At 40.9% G+C, this 25627-nt stretch overlaps 2 protein-coding genes across 2 annotated transcripts in view; both read right to left on the bottom strand.

Moving 5' to 3' along the window:
• The window catches only part of hdac11 (histone deacetylase 11), a 52081-nt gene extending 37027 nt beyond the window's left edge, over positions 1-15054 (bottom strand). The window contains exons 1-4 of the mRNA XM_048606646.1: positions 14992-15054; positions 14653-14695; positions 11121-11197; positions 7079-7141 (exon numbers count right to left, since the gene is read on the bottom strand). Coding sequence (XP_048462603.1) covers positions 7079-7141; positions 11121-11197; positions 14653-14695; positions 14992-15054 — 246 coding nt within the window. The remainder of the gene's footprint in view (positions 1-7078; positions 7142-11120; positions 11198-14652; positions 14696-14991) is intronic.
• The window catches only part of fbln2 (fibulin 2), a 392772-nt gene that overhangs the window by 303718 nt on the left and 63427 nt on the right, over positions 1-25627 (bottom strand). The window lies entirely within an intron of this gene.

The raw sequence follows: 25627 nt of genomic DNA, 5'->3' as shown, positions 1-25627 counted from the left end.
TTCAGTACGAACTCTCACTATCTTAGACTTCAAGCTGCTCCCAGGACCCAGCCTTCAATTTCAAGCCTACTTTCCCAGCCAGAGGTCTGCACCAAGCAACCCCACCCGCTAGACCACAGACCCCCAAGCTACCCGCTACCACTGCTGCCTGCCCTTAACCATGCTGCAGGCACCACCCAAGATCTCCCCAGATACAACTGAGCCACCTCTGCCACCACAAGGCCCTAACTCTCTTCCCCATGACTCCAAACAGCAATACACCGGCCACAATCAGGTATAACATTCCCCATTCACCTCACAGCCAGCGGAATAATGTGGGGGAGCTGCAGAGCTCCATCTGAACAAAGATAGCCTTCACTCTCCACCTGACAGCCTAGACAAAATCCAGCAGCTACCCCATCCTGCCCGACCAGCTGTAAGCCACAATCTGGCACAGGATGCTCACTGGCCCCAATCATCACCCCACAGCAAGAGAAGGGAGTAAAAGCTAATGAGACAGGCCATGACAAACACCCTGACAGCCAGCATGAGAGAAGAATGCTACAATCCCACAACAGGCAAGCAAACAGAGCAGCTCCATTAAGCAGCGGCCTGAAGAGGCCCTCAGGAATGGCACTAGCCAGCAAGGAGTGCTGTGGATCCCCCAAAAAGACAGCAGCCGTAACATGGTCACTTAAGCTTCAGTATTCTATTTTTTTTTAAAAAAATCATTTTTTGGAATGTGCATCATTCGTAACTAATCTTCATCCCTATTGCACTCCTGACGGCATCAATGACCCTTCTTGAACTGGCTGCTCATGTACACAGGTTGCTTTTAAAAGCTTGTTCAGTAGTGAGTTCCAAGATTTTGGCCTAAAGTGCACAGGAAGTGATGGATGAATAGGCTAGTGTGAGAAATAACGATCAAATAGATTAATTTGTCACGGATAACATCATGCTTGCTGAATGTTGTAGTTACAACAATCCAGACAAGAGGAGTCCACTCCATCACACACACAATTTTAGCCTTGTATGTGGCAGAGAAACTTTTGTGAATTAAGGGCTGAAAACTCACCACAAGATATTCCTTTCATCTGCTCTTGTAGGCATGGCATCTATGCAGCTGAACCATGCAAGTTTCTTGTACTCCTCATAATGTTGACAGTGGGAACTTAATAGTGACAGTGTTAGCAAAGTGACTGGGCTCTCTGTTGCTGGACATGATAATTATCTAGCACAAAGGTTACATGCCATTTATCAGAACATGCAAGACCTCCTACTTGCTGCCAATGGACTGCTTCGGTATCTAAGGAGTTGAGAATGGAACTGAATGCTGAGCAAATATTTGTGAAACGTCTCTGACTCTATGATGGTGGGAAGATGATCAACGAGGCAGCTAAGACACATGCCTTAGGAATTACTACAGTGAAGTCCTGGGGCTGAGGTAATTGGCCTCCAACAATCACGTTCTTCTCTGTCAGGCATGATTTCAACCATTGGAAGAGTACTTTTGCCTGCACTCCACTGATTTCAACTTAACTGTGATTCCTTGGTATCAAACTCATTTGAACGTTGCCATTATGCCAGGGTATCTTCACCCCGTCATCCTAAAGATTCAGCCCTGTGTCCCTATTTAAATAAGGGTTTGTAATGTGAATTTGAGTTGAATGGCTTTGGCAAAACCCAAACTGAATATCAATGAGTAGGCCTCCCCCTGTCTCCCTATTCATTTCAGAATCCCCTTCCCCTCCCCCACTTCTGAAGAAGGGTCTTGACCCGAAACATCAGCTTTCCTGCTCCTCTGATGCTGCTTGACCTGCTGTGTTCATCCAGCTCTACACCTTGTTACATCAAGGAGTAGGTAACTGCTATTTCATCGCACTTTTAATGACTGCTTCCATCACCATTGATGGCTAAGAGGAAGCTGATACAACAATAATCAACCGGATTAGATTTGTACTGTTGTTTGTGCACAGGACATAACTGGGCAATTTTTCATATTGTCAATTAGATGCCAGTATTATAGATGCAATGGAGCAGTTTAATTAGAAGTCCGTCAGTCAGCTCTGGAGCACAAATCCTCAACAATTTTGAACCCGTAATGTCTGCCGTTTCCAGTACACTTAGATATTTCCTTGATATTTTAAGAAGTGAATAGAATGGATTGAAGATTGGCATCTGTTATGCTAGGATCGCAGGAGCCGGAGGTGGACCAATTACTCATTACTCAGTTGAGGATTACTGCAAAAGGGATAAAGGTATCAATACTAGAAATAAAAAAAACTGCAGATGCTGGAATCAAACAGGAGGCTGGAAGAACACAGCAAGCCAGGCAGCATCTGGAGGAAAGGAGCAGTCAACATTTCAGGTATTAGCGTTCTTCAGAACTGGATGGGGGAGGGGTGGTAGCGGAACAGTGGTGATAGGTGGACACTGGTAGTAGGTACGACCTGGCTGGTTGATGGGAGGGATGAATCCAGTTGGTGGCTGGAAGGGAGGGTCAGAAGGTGGAATGGAAGGGAGGAAGTGGGGCCGGAAAAGGAGCTGGGGGGGATGGGTGGGAAGGTTATTTGAAATTGGAGAACTCAAATGTTGAGTCTTTTGGACTGTAGGGTGCCCAGGCGGAAGATAAGGTGGGTGTTCTTCAAATTTGCATTCCAAGTCACTCCGACACTGGAGGACGGACATGTTGGAGGGGGAGCGGGGCGGGGAGTTGAAATGGATGGTGACTGGGAGGTTAGGTTGGCTGTTACAGGCCAGCCGAAGATGCTCAGTGAAATGGTCACCTAGTCTATGTTTGGTCTCACTGACGTAGACAAGATCACGTCAGGAACACCGAATGCAATAGACTAGGTTGGAGGAGATGTGGGTGAAGCTCTGCTTAGGATTGTTTAGGGCCCTGGATGGAGGTGAGGGAGGTGGTGTGTGGGCAGGTGTTGCATCTTTTATGGTTACCGGGGATGGTACCGGGGCGGGTTGAAGTGGTTGGTGGGGACTATGGCGCAAACTAAGGTGTGGTGAAGGGAATGGTCTTTGCAGAAGGCAGAGAGGGGTGAGGAGTGGAAGATGTGCTGGGTGGTGGGGTCTAATTGGAATTGGCAGAAGTGTTTGAGGATGATACTCTGGATGCGGAGGCTGATGGGACAGAAAGTGAGGACAAGGGGGACCCTATCTTTATTATGTTTGGTGGGGAGGGGGTGGTGGTTAAGAGTCATGGAGCGGGAAATGTAGGAGGCACAGTGGAGGGCTATCTGGATGACAGAGGGGGGTAAAAAGAATGTTGTTTGAAATAGGCGGACATCCAGGATGTTTGGGTATGGAACGTCTCCTCGTCAGAGCAGATGAGACGGAGACAGAGAAATTAGGAAAACAGGATGGCGCTTTTGCAGGATACAGGATGGGAGGAGGTGTAGTCTATGTAGTTATGGGAGTCTGTGGGTTTATAGTACATGACGGTCCGTAAACTGTCACCAGAAGTGGAAATGGAGAGGTCAAGAAAGGGAAGGGAGGTGTCTGAGATAGACCAAGTGAATTTGAGGTGGGGTGGAAGTTGTTAGCGAAGTCGACGAAGTGCTCCCGGTTCAGCCTGGGTTCAGGATGCAGCACATACACAGTCAGTGATGTAAACGGCGGAAGAGATGGGGAAAACAGTACCGGTGTATATACTGAAGAGGGACTGTTCGACATAACCTACAAACAGACAGGCATAGCTGGGGCCCACCCGAGTGCCCATGGCAACCCCCTGGATTTGGAGAAAAAGTGTGAAGAATTGAAGAAAAAGTTACTGAGCGTGAGGACTAGTTCGGTGAGGTGGAGGAGGTTATTGGTGGGGGGTTACTGGATGGGTCTGATGGAGAGGAAATCACTGAGGGCCTGTAGGCCATTCTTTTGGGGTATGGACATGTAGAAGGATTGAATGTCCATAGTAAAGATGAAGCGATGGGGAACTGGAAGTTTCCGAAGAGGTGGAGGGCATGGTTTGTGTCCCAGATGTAGGTGGGGAACGCCTGGACCAAGGGGGAGAGAATGGAGTCAAGGTAGGAAGACATGAGTTTGGTAAGGCAGGCGCAGGCGGAGACAATGGGTCAGCCGGGGTGGTTGGACTTCTGGATCTTGGGGAGCAGGTAGAACCAGGCAATGCAGGGCTGGGTGACTGGAAGGCTGGAGGCGGTGGAGGAGAGGTCACTGGAAGTGATGAGTCATGGACAGGATGGAAGATGGTGGCTTGATGGGCCATGGTGGGGTTGTGGTCAAGGAGGAAGTAGGACATAGTGTCACAGAGTTGGCATTTGGCCTCTGTGACATAGAGGTCCATTCTCCAGACTACCATCGCTCCCACCTTTGTCAACAGGTTTGATAGTAAAACGGGGACTGGTGCAGACAGAGTGGAGCACTGCAAATTTGGAAGGGGAGAGGTTGGAGTGGGTGAGGGGGGAGTGGAGAAATCAAGGTGGTCGATGTCTCATTGGCAGTTAGAAATGAAGAGGTCCAGGGGGCGTCCAAGAGGGGGAAGAAGGTTGGAGGGAGGAGAAGGGGTCCCTGGAGGGTGGTTGGGAGTCTTTAATCAAAGAAGGAGGTATGGAGGCAGAGGCAGCGGAAGAAAAGTTCCATGTTTTGGCGGGTGCCGAACTCGTTGAGGTGGGGCAGAGGGGCATGAATGAGAGCCCTTTACTGAGCACAGACCATTCAGCCTCAGAGAGTTCAATATGTTTTATTCAGGCCTTAATGTGACAAGCACAGACCCTTAACCATTATAGGTGCATCCCAATGATATTATGCTATGCCACATGCAAGGGATGCACAAACAATGCCTTAGTACCAGGTAAAAGGGATGTCTTGCCCAATGAAACTTAATGCTATTGGCATCATATTACTAGCCCTCTAAAATTAGTAGACAACTGAACACAGCTGACTGGTTCATTGTAATTTATAATCCAGTAGGTTGTTAATGTTAAGCTTTTCATCTCTCTTTCACCCTCATATCTGGTCACCTCAAAATGAACAAAGTTTTCTGCAAAAGTTTTCATTAGCCCTTAGTACAATGTAGTCTCACAAATAAAGCAGTCTTACATCCCTACCAAAGGCAACAAACACACTGCACTGAATAAACATGAAAGCAACCGATTAAATTGCAATCTAATGTGATATTATTGTTCGAGTGTAAATGGATGATGGATTGGTGTTTTATTATGCACAATATAAAATTCAGTGGAAAAAGTATTTCTCAACATCTCATTACATTCCTTTTCTTCTTGTCAATGCTAATCTATGCAGTGTCTCATCTTGAATGGTTGTCCTAGAATCACCACCTGCTTTCAGGATGAAAATATCAGCTTCTCTAGTTTGACCTCACTGATAAATCCTCAGTGAACTGAAACTGAGAACGACCGTTGCAACTTTTTCATTAATTTCCTCCAAGACTAGAACACTGCTTTTCAACATAGTTGACCAAAACAACATACAATACTCAAGGCGTGGTCAAATCATCATCTAATTTTACTCTATCCTTCTGTACAAGGAGTTCAGCATTATGTTCCCATTATGGGTTGCTGCTTAACATTGTTTTTGTTAACAATATCTGATATACTAGAAAGTTGCAATTTATGTTTGGTTAGAACAACAGAAAAACTGGACTTAAAATCACAATAACTGAAACAAACGTTCAACAAATCCTTCCACAACCTACTGGCTGAGATAGAAGCAAAATACCTTGTGACCACAATTCACCACACAGTAAAAAAAGAAAAGGTTGAATATACTCAGCAGATACTGAAGTATGACTTTTCATTATCAACACAAAATGTTCATTCTTTCTCTCTTCACTGATACTGCCAGATCTGCTGAGCATTTCCAACATTTTTAGCTATTACTTAAAATCTCCAGCATCTTCATTATTTCGCTTTCTCTTTAGACTAAGTTCCTTAACTCAGCATCTCCTCTAGAAATACAGAGGGAAGGTGCTGATCAGCAGCAGTAGGCAGTAGACTAATGATGAGAATTAAAGCGTGCCCAACTGTTACGTGCCTGAAAAATGGAGAGCAGTTGCCCAAAGCCCACTTAATGTCAGATTCAGGCTGGCTTATAAATAGGGGTGAAGCCCCTCCACCTGAAACAGGCATAAAGTTTCTTAAATATGAAATCTAAAGCTCCAAGATGTTCCAGAACATGATTGAGATGTTCAGGAACAAACAGGCTGAGCATAAGCCGAGACAACAAGGTGCAGGGCTGGATGAACACAGCAGGCCAAGCAGCATCATAGGAGCAGAGAGGCTGACGTTTCGGGCCTAGACCCTTCATCAGAAAAGTTTTCTGGCTAATTATACAAAGCATTGAGCAGTCTCAGCAGCAATACTTCAAATGACAGCTGGAATCAGTTCAAAACAGCTCTGTGCAAATTTATTTTTACTTCACTTTTGTGGTCACAGAAGTAGGAAATTCCACTTCCCTCCCTCATCAATCCACAAATATACTTTACATCCTTCCCCTACCTCCTGGATTGCCAATCCATCTAACCCCTGTCCTCAGCAGACCTAACCTGTCAGTTAGTTCACCAAGACTGTGGTTGGATACCTGCTCGATGCTAAAAGTTTACTATTGCTAACTGCTAGTATTAGAATGAGGGGTGAAGCAGGTGTGGTTCTTCTACTGTCTTTGTGTCAGGTTTTGGAAGCCCATCAATTTCTCCACCAAGTCAACCTGAGCTACCACAGTATGCCTCCCAAATGAAGTAACCAACTAGCTATACAGTCAGTACCAGAATAATTAAGCACAATAAATCTTGTGCTCATTTTGACTTGGGGAACCCAATGATGGGGGATAAAAATGGCCATCAATATTCTAATAGCTCTGAATCAGAAACAATCTTTTTCTGATATCAAATCACAAGGTAACTTGCTGCATCAGAAAGTATTTACTTTACTTTGTTATTGAAGAATAGGCAGCGTATCTACACAATTCACTTGACTTTAATCAGCCCATTTCAAACTTGAAATGTTTACAATAAAATTACATCTGCAAATAAATTACATGTTTCTCTTCATAAACAGGAGGGAGAAAAAGATACTTTTCATTTCCACATAAAAAGACTTTGGGAAATTACCTGATGTGCATCCAAATCGATGATCATAGCCTTAGACACTCCTTCCACTCTCTCAAACAGAAACTGTACCAAAAATACAATCAAAATGACACATAAGAAGAGCAAAATTAGCTGCATAACTACACATTTCAAATTACTTCACATAATGTTAGCAACTTTGAGGTAATTGGCAATTGACTACATCAAGGGCTTGCCTGGCAGCATGAACTCCTATTCTCTGGTATTAGCGCTTATTTTCTGTGACTGTTCAGGGAATGTCAAGAGAGAAACCTAGTGGATTATGTGCATAGATTTTAGTCTTGTATGAATTGCATGCTTGCTCTTAACCCTTTCTTAACCAATTGGTATGAAGTTTATGTCTGTTTTAACTAAACTAACAAAGTTAGTTGTTTGCTGATACAGATTTGACTCTTTTCCTCTATGTGCTAAGACAATAACTGTCCCGCTGTAACCGGGCAACACAATCAACTTTCTCTCCAGGGGTGGCGAGAGTCCGTATCTTACTTAAATTTTCAGCCCATCATCCCTAATTAATTAAAAAAACACTCTACATTTTCCATACACTCGCTAACACAGGTGATTGCTTGAATTTTAAATAGAGGAACGTGATTGACTCTTCACTACCCTCTTGGATGGGCAATAAATGCTAGCCTAGGCAGTGATGCCAGTAGTGATTGTACCAACGTCAGCCAGTTGGACACCATAGAAAAGCAGTTCCCTGGTTGGGCTGTTAACCTGGTCCAGTCAGGTAGCCGTGGCTGACAGGTACAAACAGGAGTATCAGAGATAGTAGGAACTGCCGATGCTGGAGAATCTGAGATAACAAGGTGGTGTTGAGCTGGATGAACACAGCAGACGAAGCAGCATCAGAGGAGCAGGAAAGCTGACGTTTCAGGTCTGGACCCTTCTTCAGAAAATGGGTTCTGTTCACTCAGAGCTGGCTCTGAGGAAGCCAAACCTGCGTCAAGTATTTGCATGTGTAAATAAAGGGTGACTTGGTGACAGGACACTGGCCTCTGTGGAGCTGTTTCAATGCCCTCATCTTGTGAATGAATAAAAAAAGAAACATGCATACAAGTGTGAAGTACACATAAAAGAAATAATTAAAACTTAGGGCAGAAAGAAGAGTGCATCATAAAAGTTGAAATGCAAATGCGCATCACCACACAAGAAAATTCAAAAATGTTTGAAAATATTTGACATGATAGAATATTTGGACAGAAATAAACACTGTGAAGCAGACCATTAAAATATGGAGGTGGTGGTTTAATAGCAGTAATGTCACTTAACAAGTAATCCAGAATTTCAGATTAATGTTTTTTGGACATCCTTCTGAACCCCAAAATAATTACTGAAATGTGAATTAAATTTTTGAAAATCTGGAATTAAAAGTTGGTCATTGGCAACTATGGAGCCATTGTCAGACCTGGCTCTAGTTAGTACAGCCCTGTATGGGGGCCTATCAGTAAAATGTAACAAAAATTCAAAACTCAGAGGGAAGGTCGTTCCTGGTGGGTAGGGAAATGTTGCACAAAAAGATTGGGAAAACGTACGTACATCTTTGGAAAAAAAAGCCGAGACAGAATAATTAAGTGGACAATAAAGATAATAAATCTGGAACGCAATTATACTTTATTAAACCTTCCAATAAGGAAAAGGCGATACTGCTTCCAATTAGAGTTGGGTACATTCAGAACTAAAACTGTAAAAGCCCCAAAAACAGAATGGAATCAACAGAAGGAATAGACTTCTGTAGAGGAAAACTGCAACTGAAAATAATATGTTTCTTTTAGTCAATTATGGTTGAAGACATCACTGGTTATGCCAGCATTTACTGTCCATCCCAGAGGGCAGTTAAGAGTCAACCACATTGCTGTTGGTCTGGAGTCACATATTGGCCAGACCAGGGCAGAATGGCAATTTCCTTCCCTAAAGGGCATACTGAACCAGATAGCATTTTCTTGATAATCATGGTCATTATTGGACCTTGAATTCCAGATTTTTATTGAACTCCAATTCCACGATCTGCCAAGACAGATTTCAAACCTGTATACCCAGAACATCATCTGACTCTTTGGATTAATAGTTTAGTAATAATACAGCTACACTATCACCTCTCCAAATGAGAGTAATACATTAAGAGTAATGTAATCAGAGTATGGGCTTTTGCCTGGGTATCTGTGAAAAAATGACCAAGTTGCCTTTCTCATCACATATACCCTTGAGCAAAATGCATTAATTTCACCACTATATTTACAAAATAATGGCGGTTATGTACAAAGCAGGCATGTGACCTCTAGAATGCTGATGCATGCAGAGTGGAATAATCAGCAAACACTGTGCATAAATCGGAACTAAATGCATACATGGAATATGAAAAAGTGATATTAAAAGATAAAATGCTGTCTAAAGTGGCAATCATCCAATAAGACTGACAAAATTCAGATAGTTAGTTACTCATTATACACCCAGACCTCAAATGAAAAAAGAGATGGGCACATACAAGTGCTGATAGCACATTTAAGCAAGACTGGAAATTAATGAATCTCATTCTCCACTTCACAGTTTTAGCAGAAGCATACAGTTGTTCACTGAATATTTTAGCATTTACATTAACATAGAAGACAGGAATGCACTACAAATGGATTAAGCACGTATGGTAGCATCAGTCAGAGCGATGCATAGACTACTACCCTAAAAAAGAACATTTTTACATTGTAAAGCAAGAAAGTAAGCACAATTTAATCTTAGGGTGTAGCAAAATGATGACATTTGGAAGATGACTCATTTTTGATTGAGAACGTCCCTCAAATTTGCTTTGCAGTGATAAACAGTTTATTAGAGCAAGATAGAGATGACAGGATGTAAAGGATATGAACTGTTAAATGGTTCACATGCAAGAGGTTTTGAAATGATTTCCTTGATAGTTAAGGAGCTTAGTATTACAGGAATTACGTAATTGGTGTATTTCAATTATTTTATTTAAATCAGTATTAGTTTCATTTCACCAAATTTAGTGCTAAAATAATACAATTGAGGATGACATATTCTTTCCATGGGCTGTTATAGTTGAGAATTTAATGCTTAAAAATTACCATTTGTTTTGTAATGACCATAAAATGGTTTTTGATAATTATAACTAAATGTTGGTAATACGTTGGATCTTACAGACGTAGTTTTCACATTTTGTTTCATCGTATTGTTACAACATGGAGACGGACAGCCAATCCCTGTATTTGCAACACATAAAGCATTCAATGACCCTCAAAATTGCCCCAGTGGATCCTAACAAGATTTTGAATAACTGATAACAGATACCAAGTTTATAGCTTAAGCAAAATAATTAACAATTTATTATCAATACATTAGCTTTAGCCGAGCAAAGTTAGACAATAAGGTAATCTAATTGTCTATGATTTAAATCCAATCTAGCCCTCAATCTCAGACAGACAGAATTAAGGAGTAAATTAAAGGAAAAATGAGAGAGATGCAACTGGCCAGTTCACATAAACAGTTTCAATGATTCATTGCATCAGAGACACACAGGATTGTATTTTGCTTGATTTGAGATGATACCGGTCAAGACAAATAGCTTCCAGTAGACTGAGGACTGTACCCTTAATTCTTATAAGTGGGATTCTGTTCTCCAAACTTTCAATAAGTAGCTAACGGGAGGATAACCAGAGAGCAATCAAACCTCAGTAACTTTCACAGCCACAATCCTTTTGACAAAAGAGATTAAATTTTTGTTCATATTTCTGTTTTATTCAATATTCCCTTTGTTAGATTAGTTGGCACTGGTTTCTCTGTGATGACCTGTTATTATTGGCTAACACTTGAGCATAATGTATTTTTGGAGCCAAAACATCAACAGTATTCTTTGAATAAGAACCAACCTGCAAGTAACTTCCAGGCCAGGTCATATAAACAAATATCAGTTTGTTTGTTCTCTTTTTTTTCATAAAATGAGAATCACCGAGAGTTCTAACCACATCTGACAATAAGAGACAAAATTTTGTTTTCATTTATCATACATTCTCACCTTAATTGCCAAAGTTATGTCAGCATAAGCACAAAAGCCCCCTCCTTGTTCACTTGAGCAATGATGAAAGCCACCACCTGACAGAAGAAACTCCATGATTACCGTAAAGCACTTAAATATGAATTTAGTAATTGTAAGCAACAGTGGTCTACACAAGTCTATATTTAACATTTACTAACCAAAATTACATGATATAAAGTTTAGATAATATGAATATTGATATGAATATTGAATAAGCCTATTAGCATTGTGGTATTATAAAGTTGTTTTTTTTAGAAAAAGAACCAAGTGAATGATTTGGATGTGAATACATGAGGTATGGTTCACAAGTTGGTAGTTGACAACAAAATAAGTGGTGTAGTGGACAGTGAAGATGATTATCTCAGAGTAAAATGGGATCTTGATTACATGAGTCAATGGGCCAAGGAATGGTAGATAGTGTTTAATTTGGATAAATGGCAAGGTGTTGCATTTTGGTAAGGCAAACCAGGGTAGGTCTTATACAGTTAATGGTAGGGCCCTGGGGAGGATTGCCAAATAAACAGGCCTGGGTGTGCAGGTGCACAGTTCCTTGAAAGTAGGGTCAGAGTCACAGGTAGACAGGATAGTGAAGGTGGTATTTGACATGCTTGCCTTTATTGGCCAGTGCACTGAGTATAGGAGTTGGGAGTCACGTTGTAGTATACAGCACATTGGTTAGGCCACTTTTAGAATATTGTGTTCAATTCTGGTCTCCCTGCTACAATAAAGATGTTGTGAAATTAGAGAGGCTTCAGCAAAGATTTACAAGGATGTTGCCAGGGTTGGAGGGTTTGACCTATAGGGAGAGGCTGAATTGGCTGGGGCATTTTTCCCTGAAGCGTTGAAGGCTGAGGGGTGACCTTAAAGGTTTACAAATTCACAAGGGGCATAGATAGGTTGACAGTCAAGGTCTCTTTCCCAGGGTAGGGAGTCCAAAATGAGAGGGCATAGGTTTCAGGTGAGAGGGGAAAGATATAAAAAGGGCCCCAAGGGGCAACTTTTTCATGAGAGGGTGATGTGTGTATGGAATGAACTGCCAGAGGCTGGTAAAATTACAACATTTAAAAGGCATCTGGATGGGTACGTGAATAGCAGGGTTTAGAAGGACAAGGGCCAAATACTGGCAAATGGAACTAGATTAATTTAGGATATCTGGTCAGCATGGATGAATTGGACCAAAGGGTCTGCTTCTGTGCTGTACATCTCTAGAATAGTTAGCCTGACTTCAGTATTCGAGAAAATGCTAGAGTCCATTATAAAAGATTTAATAGGAAAGCACTTGATAAAACCCGTGACAGGAATAGACAGTGTCAACATGGATTTATAAAAGTGAAATTATGCTTGACAAATCTACTGGAATTTTGACAGGATGCGAGTAGGAGAGTTGACAAGGAGGAGCAAATAGATATTGTTTCCTTGGACTTTTAGGAAGCTTTCAATAATGTCCCACATTAGAGATTTGCATGTAAAATCAAAGCTCATAGGTTTGGGAGTCGTGTACTGACATGGATAGAGAAGTGGTAGGCAGATGGAAACAAAGTAGGAATAAATGGGTCTTCCCCCACCCCCCGAGTAACAGTTTGTGACTCATGGGACAACACAGGGATCAGTGCTTGGACCCCAGCTATTCAGAAAATACATTAATGATTCAGATAATGGAAAAAAATATATAATATTTCCAAGATTGCAGATGACACCATGCTGGCTGGGAGGGTGAATTGTGAGGAAGATGAGAGAGATCTGGACAAGTTGAGTTAGTGGGCAAATGCATGGCAGAAAGATTATAATGTGGATAAAATGTGAGATTATCCAGTTTGGTAGCAAAAACAAGAAGGCAGATTATCTGAATGGGAACAGATTAGAAAAGGGAGTGAAGCAACAACACCTGGAGGACTTTATATTCCAGTCGCTGAAAGTAAACTTGCAGGTGAAGCAGGCAGTGAAAAACGTAGGCAAACAGGAGGCTTGAAGAACACAGCAAGCCAGGCAACATCTGGAGGAAAGGAGTAGTCAATATTTTGGGTATTGCCCTTCTTCAGTCCTAATGCTGCCTGGCTTCTTCCAGCCTCCTATTTGTCTACATTTTTCACTGCCTGCTTCACCTGCCTCCTGTTTGTCTACCTTGGATTCGAGCATCTGCAGTTTTTTTGTTTCTAATCAAGTGAAAAATCTAAGTGGTTTGTCGGCCTTCGGAAGAAGAAGATTTAAGTACTGAAGCAGGGAAGTCTTGCTGCAAATGTATAGGGCTTCAGTGAGATTACACCTGGAGAACTTTGTACATTTTTGGTTTCCTCATCAGAGGAAAGATTTTCTGGTTTATGGAGAGAGTGTAATGAAGGTTTCCTAAACTGATTCCTGAGATAGCAAGACTGACAGAAGAAGAGAGACTGAATTGGTTAGGACTATATTATTCACTAGAGTTTAGAAGAATTGGAGGAAGAGGGATCTCATAGAAATCTACAAAATTCTAAGAGGAGCAGACAGGATAAATGCAGGAAGGATGTTCCTGGTGACTGAGGAGTCCAGAAGCAGAGGTCACAGTTGAGGACTAATCAGGTAAGCCATTTTCGACTAAAACAAAGGAGAAATATCTTCACAGGAGAAATACCTGTGGTATTCTTTGTCACAGAAAGAATTTAAGGCCAAAACATTGAATGTTTACAAGGAGGAGTCAGATATAGTTCTTAGGGCTAAAGGGGATCAAAAGGATATGGAGAGAAAACAAGAAATAGGTACTGAGTTAGACGACCAGCCATGACCAAACTGAACTGCAAGCAGACTTGAATGGCAGAAAGGCTTACCCCGCTCCTATTTTCTATGGTTTTATGTTTACTTTGAAAGAAACCAAATCAGGAACAAATCAAGCACTACCTAGCCAATATGAGATTGACAGTGAATTGTTTGCTGCATCAGGAAGAAGACCGAAGAAAGAAGTTAAATCAATAGATTTAACAGGACAAGTGACCTGTGCCCAGTCAGCAATATCGCAAACTGGCATTCCCAAGTGGCTTTACAAACAAAAAAAAAATCACTTTTATTAAGTATTACTTCTTTTGTACTTATGATTAACTTCATAAATTACGTAAAATTTTTGCCAACAAATGTACCTGGAATGGGTCTTATAATAATTCAGGACTGGTAATCCTTTAGATTTGCTCTCTCAACTCTAAAATTGAGATCCATATCAATTAAAGTTAGACGCAAACCCTTGCAGGTTTTGCAGTAAAAGGTGGTGAAGAAGACTGCTTCTAAAAAGTTAGCCAACTTAAATACAAAACAGTAGTAGTTTGTTGAAAATAATTTGCAATGAAAAAGCTTCCATTGTGTAACCTGATATTAGAAGCTCTGCCACTGCAATAAATCTCACTTACCTTTATGTTCAGCTAGTTGATTGATTAACTATAACCACATTTACTGTCACATCAGTAGTATGGCCCTATAGTAAGTTTAAATCAAAACCATATGTACGTGGCCCACAAATCTTTTTGGAAAAGAAGTTTCTGCTACCTACCAACATTGATCGCCCATCCTCTGTCAATAGCAAGTTTTCCAGCCTAAGCATTAGAAACACAAAGGAAATTAGAAACACAAAACTTGCGTAAATCAAAATGATTCAAAACTGAAACTGTAATGCATGACTAACAGTTTATTAAAACAATATGATTTGCAGAGAGATCAATATAATCTATACTGTTGAAATAAATTGTTATCTATTAACACTAAATGCAACACAGTTTCAAGTAAAACATTTCAGACATGCATTTAAAAGAACACTTAATTTTTAGGAAGAAATTAGAGTAGATTATAGAATGAGAAGGTTGAATCCAAATTTTTTTTGGCCAAGTATTACTTTGGTCAAGTTGTTCTGGAAGGTTTGTTGCTGGGAGGTCGGACACAATATCTTATCAAACATGCCTCGGTAATTAACTAACCTGCTCCTATGTGTGCTCTTGCCAAAATCTAGCCCCAAATTATCACATGCAACTCCCAGAACAGCTCACCACTCATCAAATGTTCATTGAGAGATCAGCATCCCTGGCAGCAGCTGTATTTCAGGGACACTGTACCCAGGCCAGCACTGGTATTTTAAAACTGCCCTGCTCGGTGATGGGCAGTCAGTCAGCTGATGTCAAAGAAGGGGTAGAAGGTGCCAGAATTCTTTGACAGGGACCTGGAGGTCCTAGTTGACAGGGTGGTCCAGATGAGGAGCGTCCCCTTCATGGAGGGCTTGTCAGAGCAGACCACGGCACCAAGCCCTGGGCAACATTATTTTGGTTAAGTGTCACTTTTAAATGACCGATTAATTGCGATGGGGCAGTGCCTAACACAGCATAACAGACATCAGCGAACACTTAAAACAAAAACTAGTCTTTCCTAAAAATATAAATCACTTTGAAATAATACAAAATTAACTGGGATTTTATATTGCATTCTGCAGTGTAGTGAAACAATGTTTTATGAACTTGGACACTATGAGAATTCAGCTGACCTGAACATATTACCCAATTGTTACTGCTTGACAAGAAGCCACAGAATGTACATTTTTTAAAATCTATATCAATCTAAAATGTCACATCACAAACCAATCCCTCAAACCTATTTTACTTTGTATAAATTAATAGCAGTTTGACCTAACTTTAAATTTGCCAGTATTGCTTTTGTTCAACCATCATTTATAATAGTAACTTCCCAAGAAAATCTGATTCAATAACTGATCATGTTCAGGAAGCCTTGGGTGGCAATTTCTAAACTGAAGTATAACATGATATTTGAACACATGTACAGATCAAAGATCGTGAAGCAGAGATTTTTTATACCACTGGCATCAGGTCATTACAATCATTATTTATATGGAGTTAAGCCTGTAGTTTACATCTTGTTTGAGAAAAATCCTTTGTTTATCTGATCCAGACCCCATCAGGATGCCTTCTGATGAAGGCTCAGCTACTTGTGGGAAAATCTATAGTAGAACAGTAGGGGGCACTCAAAAAGGAAATGGAAAGAGTCAAGATCCAATGTGCTTCCTTTAGGCTGAAATGGAGGAACAACAAGCCTAGAAAATCCATTGATGTCCAGGAAATTGCAGAACCAGATAAGAAGGAAAAGAGACTTTTAGCAAGTGCAAAGGGAGCAAATCAGAGGCCTTGGTGGTGGAGTGTTGAAAGTGCAGGGGGTTAGTTAAGAAAGCAATTCAGACTGCAAAGAAAGGGCATGTAGAAACATTGACAGGCACCATTATGGACAATCCTAAGATATTCTATGAGGAGGATGATAACCAGGGAAAGGGCAGGGCCAATTAGGGAACAAAGTGGAAATCTGTGCGTGGAGCCGGAGAATATTGGCAACGCATCAGACAAGTCCTTCATCTTTATCTTTACTTGGGAGAAGGCGGCTGTATTGTAGAGAAATCAGGGACAGAGAGTCAGAGGTCTTTCAGCAGGTTGATATAGGAAGTCAGGAGGTATTGAGCTTTTAGTAAACTTAAAAATGGACGAATCCCCAGATCTGAATGAGTGGTATCCCAGTTCAGTGTGGGAAGCAAGGGAAGAAACTACAGATACTCTGACCCAAATTTTTATTTCCTCTCCGGCCACAGGGGAGGTGCCAAAGGACTGGAGGAAAGCTAAAATGGTTCCAGAAGGGTGGTAGGAATAAACCAGGGAATTGCAGACAGGTGAGTCTAATGTTAGTAGTAGGAAAACTATTGGAACAATATTCTGAAGAAGAGAATTCATCTCTTCTTGGAGAGGCAACCCTTCATTAAAAAAAACACTGGACTTGAAACGTTAATGCTGTTTTCTTCTCTCCACGGATGTTGCCAGACCTACTGAGTTTCTCCAGCATTTTGCTTTTGTTGCAAATTTCTGGTATCTGTAGTTCTTGGTGTTATTTCAGCTTCACAGTCCTTGTTATGTTGCCTTGCTGTGAAATGAAGGGTCAAGACCAGAGATCTTGACTACAGATAAGAGTAAAACCCTATTTTGCTGTGGTAGAGCTCAACAAAGAATCTCCGTGAGAAGGAACAGGAGGAAGAGGTTGCCTTTACAAAGCACCCTAGTCCAAGAATGTTACAGACCTCAGGGGAAGAGCTATCATCTTTAGCATAACTGTTGAGGTTTCAGCCAGATTCCAAAAGTCCTGAACAGCCTTCTGATAAAAGGCACCTTTCTTGTACTATCATTCCTGGAAATCGCCACAGAACAAAACTGTCAAAAAGTACAAAGAACAGGTGATCAGAGTCAGTTATGTCTTGTGACAATCTCATTCTTCCTTCTTCTCAGCTGAAGATTCTTGAAGTCCTCTTCAGTTCTTGGCCATTGCTGACTCTTCTGCTGCAATGTCATTCCAACGTCTCTCCTAAAACTCCTTGGCCCCTTGGCTACTGAGACTGGTGCAATTTCTGTTACGTGGGTGTGGCACAGAGTAAATGAGGAGGCTGCACTCTCAACTGAGCAGGGCAGCATCTGGTCTCCTGCACCTGTGCAGTGCAGCATGGGCACGGTAAAGCCTTCTTCCCTAGGCTACTCCAACTCCTCATGGTTATTCTCCTGTCACTCCCTCCCATTGATGTTCCAAACTCCTACAGCACTGTAAGAAGGTGGCAAAGGATTAGAATGATACAGCTGTCCATCCTTAGATGCAGCCTTAGGAGACCAGGAAAGGGCTCACTGTGCTGAGCTCATGCCACCAATAGCAGAGTGTGGCACAATCAAGGCACTGTGGCTTTTGGTTCCTTCTTCACACAATCAACTACTTTGAAAGGAGCAATACTTCGCTGTATTTTCTACATTTGCGCACATTATGTGCCAATTTGCCTCACAGAGACAATAAAAGGCAAATATTGGAGATGCACAATTCATTGACAGCACTACATGTGTCAAGCAACCAGCTCATGTTTGGAGGCTTTACTACTTGTCCTGCTTTCTCAGGGAACTTTGTGGATACTGCAACCCATCCTAAGTAGGGACATGCCTCTGCCTCATTCAGTTACTGCCCAGTATAAAATTCTATCTTTCTGAGTGAACATAATTAAGGAGATGGTCACCACATTGGCCTCTAGATGCAGATCAGAGCATTTAAAAAGATCTGGCCTGAAAATATTAGAGCCTGTAATGAACAATCAAGGCAACTTTTTCTCAGACACCAGCTCAAATTTGTAAACAAGTCTTTCCTTTTAAACAACTGGAAACAAAACTGAAGCACACTGGAAACACTTGGATAAGAGGTACCAACTACAAAGAGAGATATGCAGTGATTTGGCTTGGGCTCCCATTACTTTTTGTTCAGACTTGGTTGGCCAGGTTGGACACTGCACTTTTTCCAGCTCTCTCTTCCCACATTCTTCCTACATTCACCATGTCACAGTGAATCAGCCACATAGAAAATGGAGGTGCAAATTTAGCTTCAAATCAGAAGGAATGGTGCATCGCTAATGATTGGCAACAAATCCGCTCAAGCAGCATTTGACTGTAAACATCTTTCATGGTGATGGTTGGCTTCATTCTCTGAAGTGTACACCAAAATTATTTCTGTGATCTAATAGCTGGGAAGACGTCCTGCAATATTTAACAAGCAGTTGTCAAAATAGATTCAGAGATAGTGGGAACTGCCGATTCTGGAGAATCTGAGATAACAAGGTGTAGAGCTGGATGAACACAGCAGGCCAAGCAGCATCAGAGGAGCAGGAAAGCTGACGTTTCGGGTCTGGACCCTTAGAAGAAGGCTCTACACCTTGCTATCTCAGTTGTCAAAATAGTTGACTTTATTCAGGCTAGTGCTCTAAATAATCAACAATTTGTGAAAATGTTGGAAGAAGTGGAGTCAGATTTCACTGAAAGAGACCTACTTTACAAATGTATGAAAGTTGATGTGGAAAAGTCTTGCAACAAGTCCAGCTCAGTCTAGACCAAGACCTTTATCGCCAAGGTGCCGTTAGTGACTTTTTGAAGTGTGGCAATGTGTTGTGCATTCTGGGTGACATAATCAAGTATTTGAATATACCAAACGCTCAACATCAGGGAAAAGCAATGTCAATTTGTAACTGGATACTGAACATACAAACATTTCAGTCAAAACTAGGTGCTAATTCTGATCAGCAGCTTGAGAAGGAGTGGTTCAAGAATCTGCTCAGCACATTTGACAACTGCTTCTCGGATTTTGCAAGTTCCAGGCACACCTTTCAGTTCATGCAAGATCAATTTCACTTTGACATTTCTATCTGGCAAGATCTAACTCCTGACTAAATGAGGCCCCAATGCTAGCCTCAAAGCAGCCCCAGTACTTTCTTGTTTCTGGCAAGGAAGGTATTCAGGTTTTAAATAAAGGTTCTGGCTAATTACCAAAAGAAAATTACATGCTTGCTAACCATTTCTTATGGCATTATTACCCCACATAGCTTCAGCTTCTTGATCTAAATTTCTATACTGCTCATTTCCAACTAATTTTAAAACTACAAGTTTAATATTTCATTCCACCCTAATAGATTAATCCTTAACATACTGCTATTGTTTTTGTACCCATTTCAAACAAACACAAACATAATCAACTACTTTGTTTAATGCAGGGGGAAAGAGCTTTAGATTTCTGCGCAGTGGAACATATACAAGCAGGTTGTGTCTAATCAAGGCTGGAAGCAATGTCCTCAAAAGGAGGTCTATCTATAGATGTTGGGGTTTGGGAGGGGGAAAATGTTAAAAGAAAGGAAGAGGAAAAACAACATAGCAGTACAGAGCAAAAATAAGTAAAATGCACTGAAACCTGGGAGAGACAAATTGCAACATTATAGTGTAGACGAGACTGTAACTAGTTTGGTGGGTGGTGGGGTATGAAATAGCAAAGCAGACTGCGATGGTATTGAAACGCAGGAGAATGACAAATGACGCTGATAGGCTGAAGTTGCCAAGTGGCATGACAAAAACTTTTGGAAAGATAGACAGACATGAAATGTACAAAAACAACTTCCATTTATACAACATCCTTAAAAAGGAAAAAAAAAGTCCCAAATTTCTTCAGAGAAAAACAAAAGGGCTGTTTTATAGATAAGTGTAAATGAGAGAGAAAGGACCAGAGGGTCATGCTGATCGAGTTAGATGAGGAAAGACAATCATGGGTTCAAGCTGAGCACAAACACCAACAGATTAATTAGCCAAGAAGCTGCTCTTGTGCTGCACAGTTCTATGATAGTTTTTCCATCAGCAAGATCAACTGCATTGCAATCTCAACTTTTCATGTATTACTTTACTTGCATGATTTCTTTTATGGCTTAGTTTATAATTTAGATATTAAATAGGACACTAGCAATATTCAAATGACATAATACAACTGTAGCTGAACAACATTACACAATCCTGCAGCACATAATCCAAGCAGACAACTGTCAGCAATTCCAAGAGTTACACATTCTTGACAGACGTTCTCCTCTAAACCAGCATATACATAGTAGATCTTCAAGTGTATGTTAGAAAATGTGATCGTATGTAGGAGTTATTTTCTTTATCTCTCAAATTTATTAGTTTATGTGACAAGCTTCACCTTCCTTTTGCTCAAAGAATTTACAACCTTGTAAACTAACACAGGGCACCAGTCTCTGAAATATTAAACACTCTGCATTTGGTATTTCCTTTCGACTTTTCCTATATAAACTCCTATGTCTGCATTGAAATGGTGTAAATTTATCACATTTTATGTTACACCCTTTCATCAGTGAAGGTGCTGCAGTTTCATAGTGGAGTGTAAATTCAAGGCCTAATTACCCAATCATTTCCATCCTACCCAGTAGTAGTGTGTCACACAAGACAGAGTCATAGAGCAGAATGTATAATTAAAATATGACAAATTTACAAAGGCAGTTTCTAATAATGTTTATGGTCATCAATGAATCAGCCAATAGTGGGAATCCAACTCAGACTTAGGCAGGACAGAATCAGCTGTTCTTTCTACAGCAAAATCCAGGGAGTCAAGGATAACTAAATACAAAAGGAATATGTAAAGTCAATCCTAGTCACTTGCAGATTTAGGGATTGGAGGATGCTGCCAAAGGAGACTTGACAAGTTTCTACAGTGCTCCTTCCAGATGGTATAGACCACAGCCATTTTGTGCCAACAGTGGAGGGAGTGAATATTTAAGTTGGTGGATGGGGTACCAACTCCTGGAGAGATTGATAAAAGAAAGGGTTTCTCACAATGGGAATGGAAGGAAAACTATTGGAAAAGGATTCCATTACTGCATTTTTCTTTTCAACAAATCAATTTAAAAATCAACGTAAATATTAACTAAGAGCTGCAGGATATTTCAAACAAAGGCCCAGATGATGTTTCGATAATCAGAGATCAGATGTATAACACAATGACTGTCCAGGAGATACCTGGGAAGTTTAAATCTCCGATGAGCATTTACCAATCCCTTGAGTAGGTCAGAGTTAAAGTTTGAGACTTGAAAGGCATATCACCCAGGACATGTTGGTATGCAACAAATCAGTCCCCTGTCACCTTGCCAACTCACTGAACCACTCCAAATCACCCATCTGACCATCTGACTCCTACCCAACTTGACCACACCACTCAAACCCACTCACTAATTCACTAACTCTCTGTAAAGATTTTTAAAAATTTCCCAAAAGTTCTGCAGTCTGTGAATGAAAACATACATAAATACCACAGCTAGCGCTTAAAAATGGGGTCTGGCTTGTCTCTGCCCACCCACCTCATAAAAACCAATCTAGCATGATAAAAAAAAAAAAAAATGAACTCTAACAGCAGACCATTCCACATTTTGGAAGAGGCTGGATTCAGAAGTTCCTGCCAAAAATGCCAAGCTTTCTTGTTGGTTAATAAAGTAGGAGCTGAGTGGCAATCCAGCAGCGATTTCATTCTGCACTAACCTGGCAAGATTAAGCCTAAAAGAGATAAACTTCATTTTTATTATGTCAATATAACAAAGACACAACTCACGTGATTACAAACACTCACATTACTTCATATAGTAACATGCCACTAGGCGCAATCATACAGCCTTTTCAACTCTGCCTCCACTGCGTATGGTCTCTCACTTCCCATTCAATTGCTTTGGCCCTCAAGTCACCATCAGCTCAAATCCACGCAAACACACTGGGAAAAAAAAAGTTGCCTCTAGCAAGGCACACATCCTGGAAATGCTATTCACTTGGTTCACAACAATCCTGACGTCACAGAATCTTCAGAGAACCCTTTCTCTGACATCTGTCAGTCTGCTGGGTTCCAGCAACACTATCAGTAGCAATGGATCTTGTCCTATCTATAATCTCTTCTTAATCTTTTCTTCCATTCTCTGTACTTTCCAATGATATAACACATAGTTGCCACTATTTCCAGAGCTGCTTTCAGACGAAGATCTGCTTGAAGATGAACAAAATGGAAAACCATTGCACTTGGAGGGAATATTGCTCATGTCCTCTTTTCATGAGGACAGTAAACTGCTGAACAGAAAACACAGACTGACCCAACCCTAAGTGTAATTAGCTTCTTAGCTTCCCTTTACAAGTTCAAATCACATTGGCATATATTTGAATTTAATTATGTAATCAACAGGAAACCAATTAATCTTCTTTCAGAACACTCCCAAGTTCACAATGGCATTTAGGGGACTTTAGGCAGAAGAAATATTCTTGCTTTTCCCAGAGCATATGTCTAATCACAAAATCAAGTGAGCTGCTTTGGCTGGGATGGTATTGAGCTTGACATTCAATGGTGCTATCATTACTGAATCCCATACTGTTTACATGCTAGGGATTACCACTGAACTGGAATTAACTGGACTATAGTTATAAATAATTAAGCTACAAGGACAGATGACTGAGGTAAGTAACTCACCTCCTGTCTCTGCCAACCTTGACCATCACTTATGAGGCACAAGTCAGCAGAGTGATGGAGTACTCCCCACTTATCTGGATGAATGCAGCTCCAAACAGCAGCAATCAAGAAGCTCAACACCATTCTGTCAAAAGCAACCAGCTTGATCAACATTCCCACCACCACCAACAGCAGCAGCAGTATATACACCATCTACCAGGCACACTGCAGCCACTCACAAAGGCTCTTTTGACAATGCATTCCAAACCTGGTAATCTCTTGATCTGAAAGGACAAGGTCAACAGATACATGGAAACATCACCTGTAGGTTCCTCTCCAAGCCATAACCATCTCAACTTGGAACTATTTTATCATTTCTTCATTGTCACAGGATCAAGCCTCTGGAACTTCTTTCCTAACAGGTGCGTGTCTGTGTGCGTGCGTGCATGCGTGTACACGTGTCAATGTACACCACATGGACTGCTATGACTCACCACTACCTTTGAGAGCAATTAAGGATGAGCAACAAATATTGGTCTTGTCAGCAATTTCATTCTGCACTGAATTAAAAGAAGGCAAATGGAAATTGTGATTGAATACAATTCTGATGATCAACAGTACCTTACGAATGCCCAATATTAAGTTGCAAAATCTATCCTGAATCTATCCCATTTAGCATGATGATAGGACCACACAACACAATTGAGGGCATCCAAAAGTCATAGACAGATACACAGATGACAGATAAGCTGTCAAGAGCAAGTTTCTCTTCTTGCTGTTTCTTTCACCAACTGCCATGGGCCTAGAGAGAGTTGGTTAGTTCTCAGGATTGGTAATGAAACCAAGCCACTTTTGGTGATAAACACTGATTTCCCCACTTTAAACTCATTCTCTTAGTACTGCTAGTGTTTATCCAAGTAATAAGGAACATTGAGGAACACTGTAGGCCAGTAGGTGGTAATAAGCAGGAGGTTTCCTTGCCTATATATGGTCAGCTACCAAGTGATTTTATGCCATCCGCAGGGGATGTTACAGACTCCCAGAATCACCCATTCCATATCCAATCTCCAGACATAATTGACAGTCGAGTTATCCTATCACCACAGCTCTACTCTGCCCAGGACCAGTAGTGTCACAAATGGAATTATTTGCCATTTTTAAATGCACCAACAGAACTTTATAATTTAAAATATTAAAGACATCATTCTGACATGAAAACAATAACAATATGCATCTTGCCTCATGCAATTTTGTGCCACTCCCTTAAAGCGTAATGTCACCTTGGGAAGCAAAGAGAATTCTTGTTCAACAGTTTCAGCAATATTTAGACCACTCCAGTGTCTAATAACGCAACAAAATATAAACCCAGGATGAGACTGAAATTAAATATTTTCTATTTTCCTTTTAGCAACCAGTGCCGGTAGTTGCTTGGTGGCACAGAATTTATTGCTGAGAAAAGACATTGTTTTCAAAGCTTTTCACCTCTTACTCATCAGGACAATTCACAATCATACAAATTCAAGGGATAAAAAGAAATCAACATTTATACTGCATGAGAGTGCTGCTTGATTGACACGTGGTTGAGGTGTTCACCATGCAGAATGCACCTATCGATGCTAGTTAAGCAGTTAAAAAGCCAGGCTTTGTAAACTTTTGAACCAGGTAAGTTGACTATGATTCGTCTAGGAATTGCCATGAGAAATGAACTAGTGATTGGCTATCACCTATTTTGTTGATTTGAAACTGATATAGTGCATGTTTGTCTTCAATCTGCAGAGAACAGGGTACTGTGTGTTAATATACATGTAGCTTGTAGTACACACAAGTCCTAAAAATTAGTTGTCAAAGTAACTCCACACACAATTAGGATTATTCAGCATATGTTGCTTAATTGCAGAATCGCACTTAAATATTGTTGAGTTTTGCAAAATGTAGTGTGGTCAGTTCCTTGTTGCAAATAGCTGAAAGGACATAATGCTTGATATGATCCATCAGTCTTTTGAAGCAACAGATGAACTTATAAACTGCTTCACTCTGCCACTATGCAGTACAAATGAGGAGTAGTCACAGATAACAGCTGTTCTGTCAATCATGCAAATGCATAATGTGGTATACGAATTTCAGCGTGCGTGATGCCAACTATGTCGGCCAAACGTCTCAAAGATTGAAGGATGATACTATTTTTCAGGTTTGCAGCGTGGCACTCTGACGTATTAAAGCTACATACATTAATGCACAGGGTTCTGCTCTTTGCAGATAGAAAGAACATGTACACACACGTTTAATCTGTTACAGCTCAACAAAATTGGTGACAACCATTCACTGGTTATTTGATTGTTCAGGATATTGCCCTGAGAGAGTCAACTTGCCTGGTTTAAGGTTTTAAAAAAGGTTGCCAATTAACTAGTCTCCATGACCACATCTTTACCAATCAGAGTCCACTTGCCAACTAATTACCAGCACCCCCTCATGCAATGAATACAATACAGGAACAGGCCTTTTGGCTCATCAAGCTTGCACCAATTCCTAATTGTTATTCAGATCCGCTACTTATTGACCAGAACGGGTTTCTGTCCCTCTGTTCACCACCAGTTCACGAGTCCAGCAACATTTAAGGCTTACCTTGATAACATGCCTGCTTCCACTACCTCCACTGGCTG

The sequence above is a fragment of the Rhincodon typus genome, chromosome 16 (genome assembly GCF_021869965.1).
Source record: "Rhincodon typus isolate 14 chromosome 16, sRhiTyp1.1, whole genome shotgun sequence".
Taxonomy (NCBI): domain Eukaryota; kingdom Metazoa; phylum Chordata; class Chondrichthyes; order Orectolobiformes; family Rhincodontidae; genus Rhincodon; species Rhincodon typus.
This window is presented reverse-complemented; position numbering and strand designations above follow the sequence as displayed.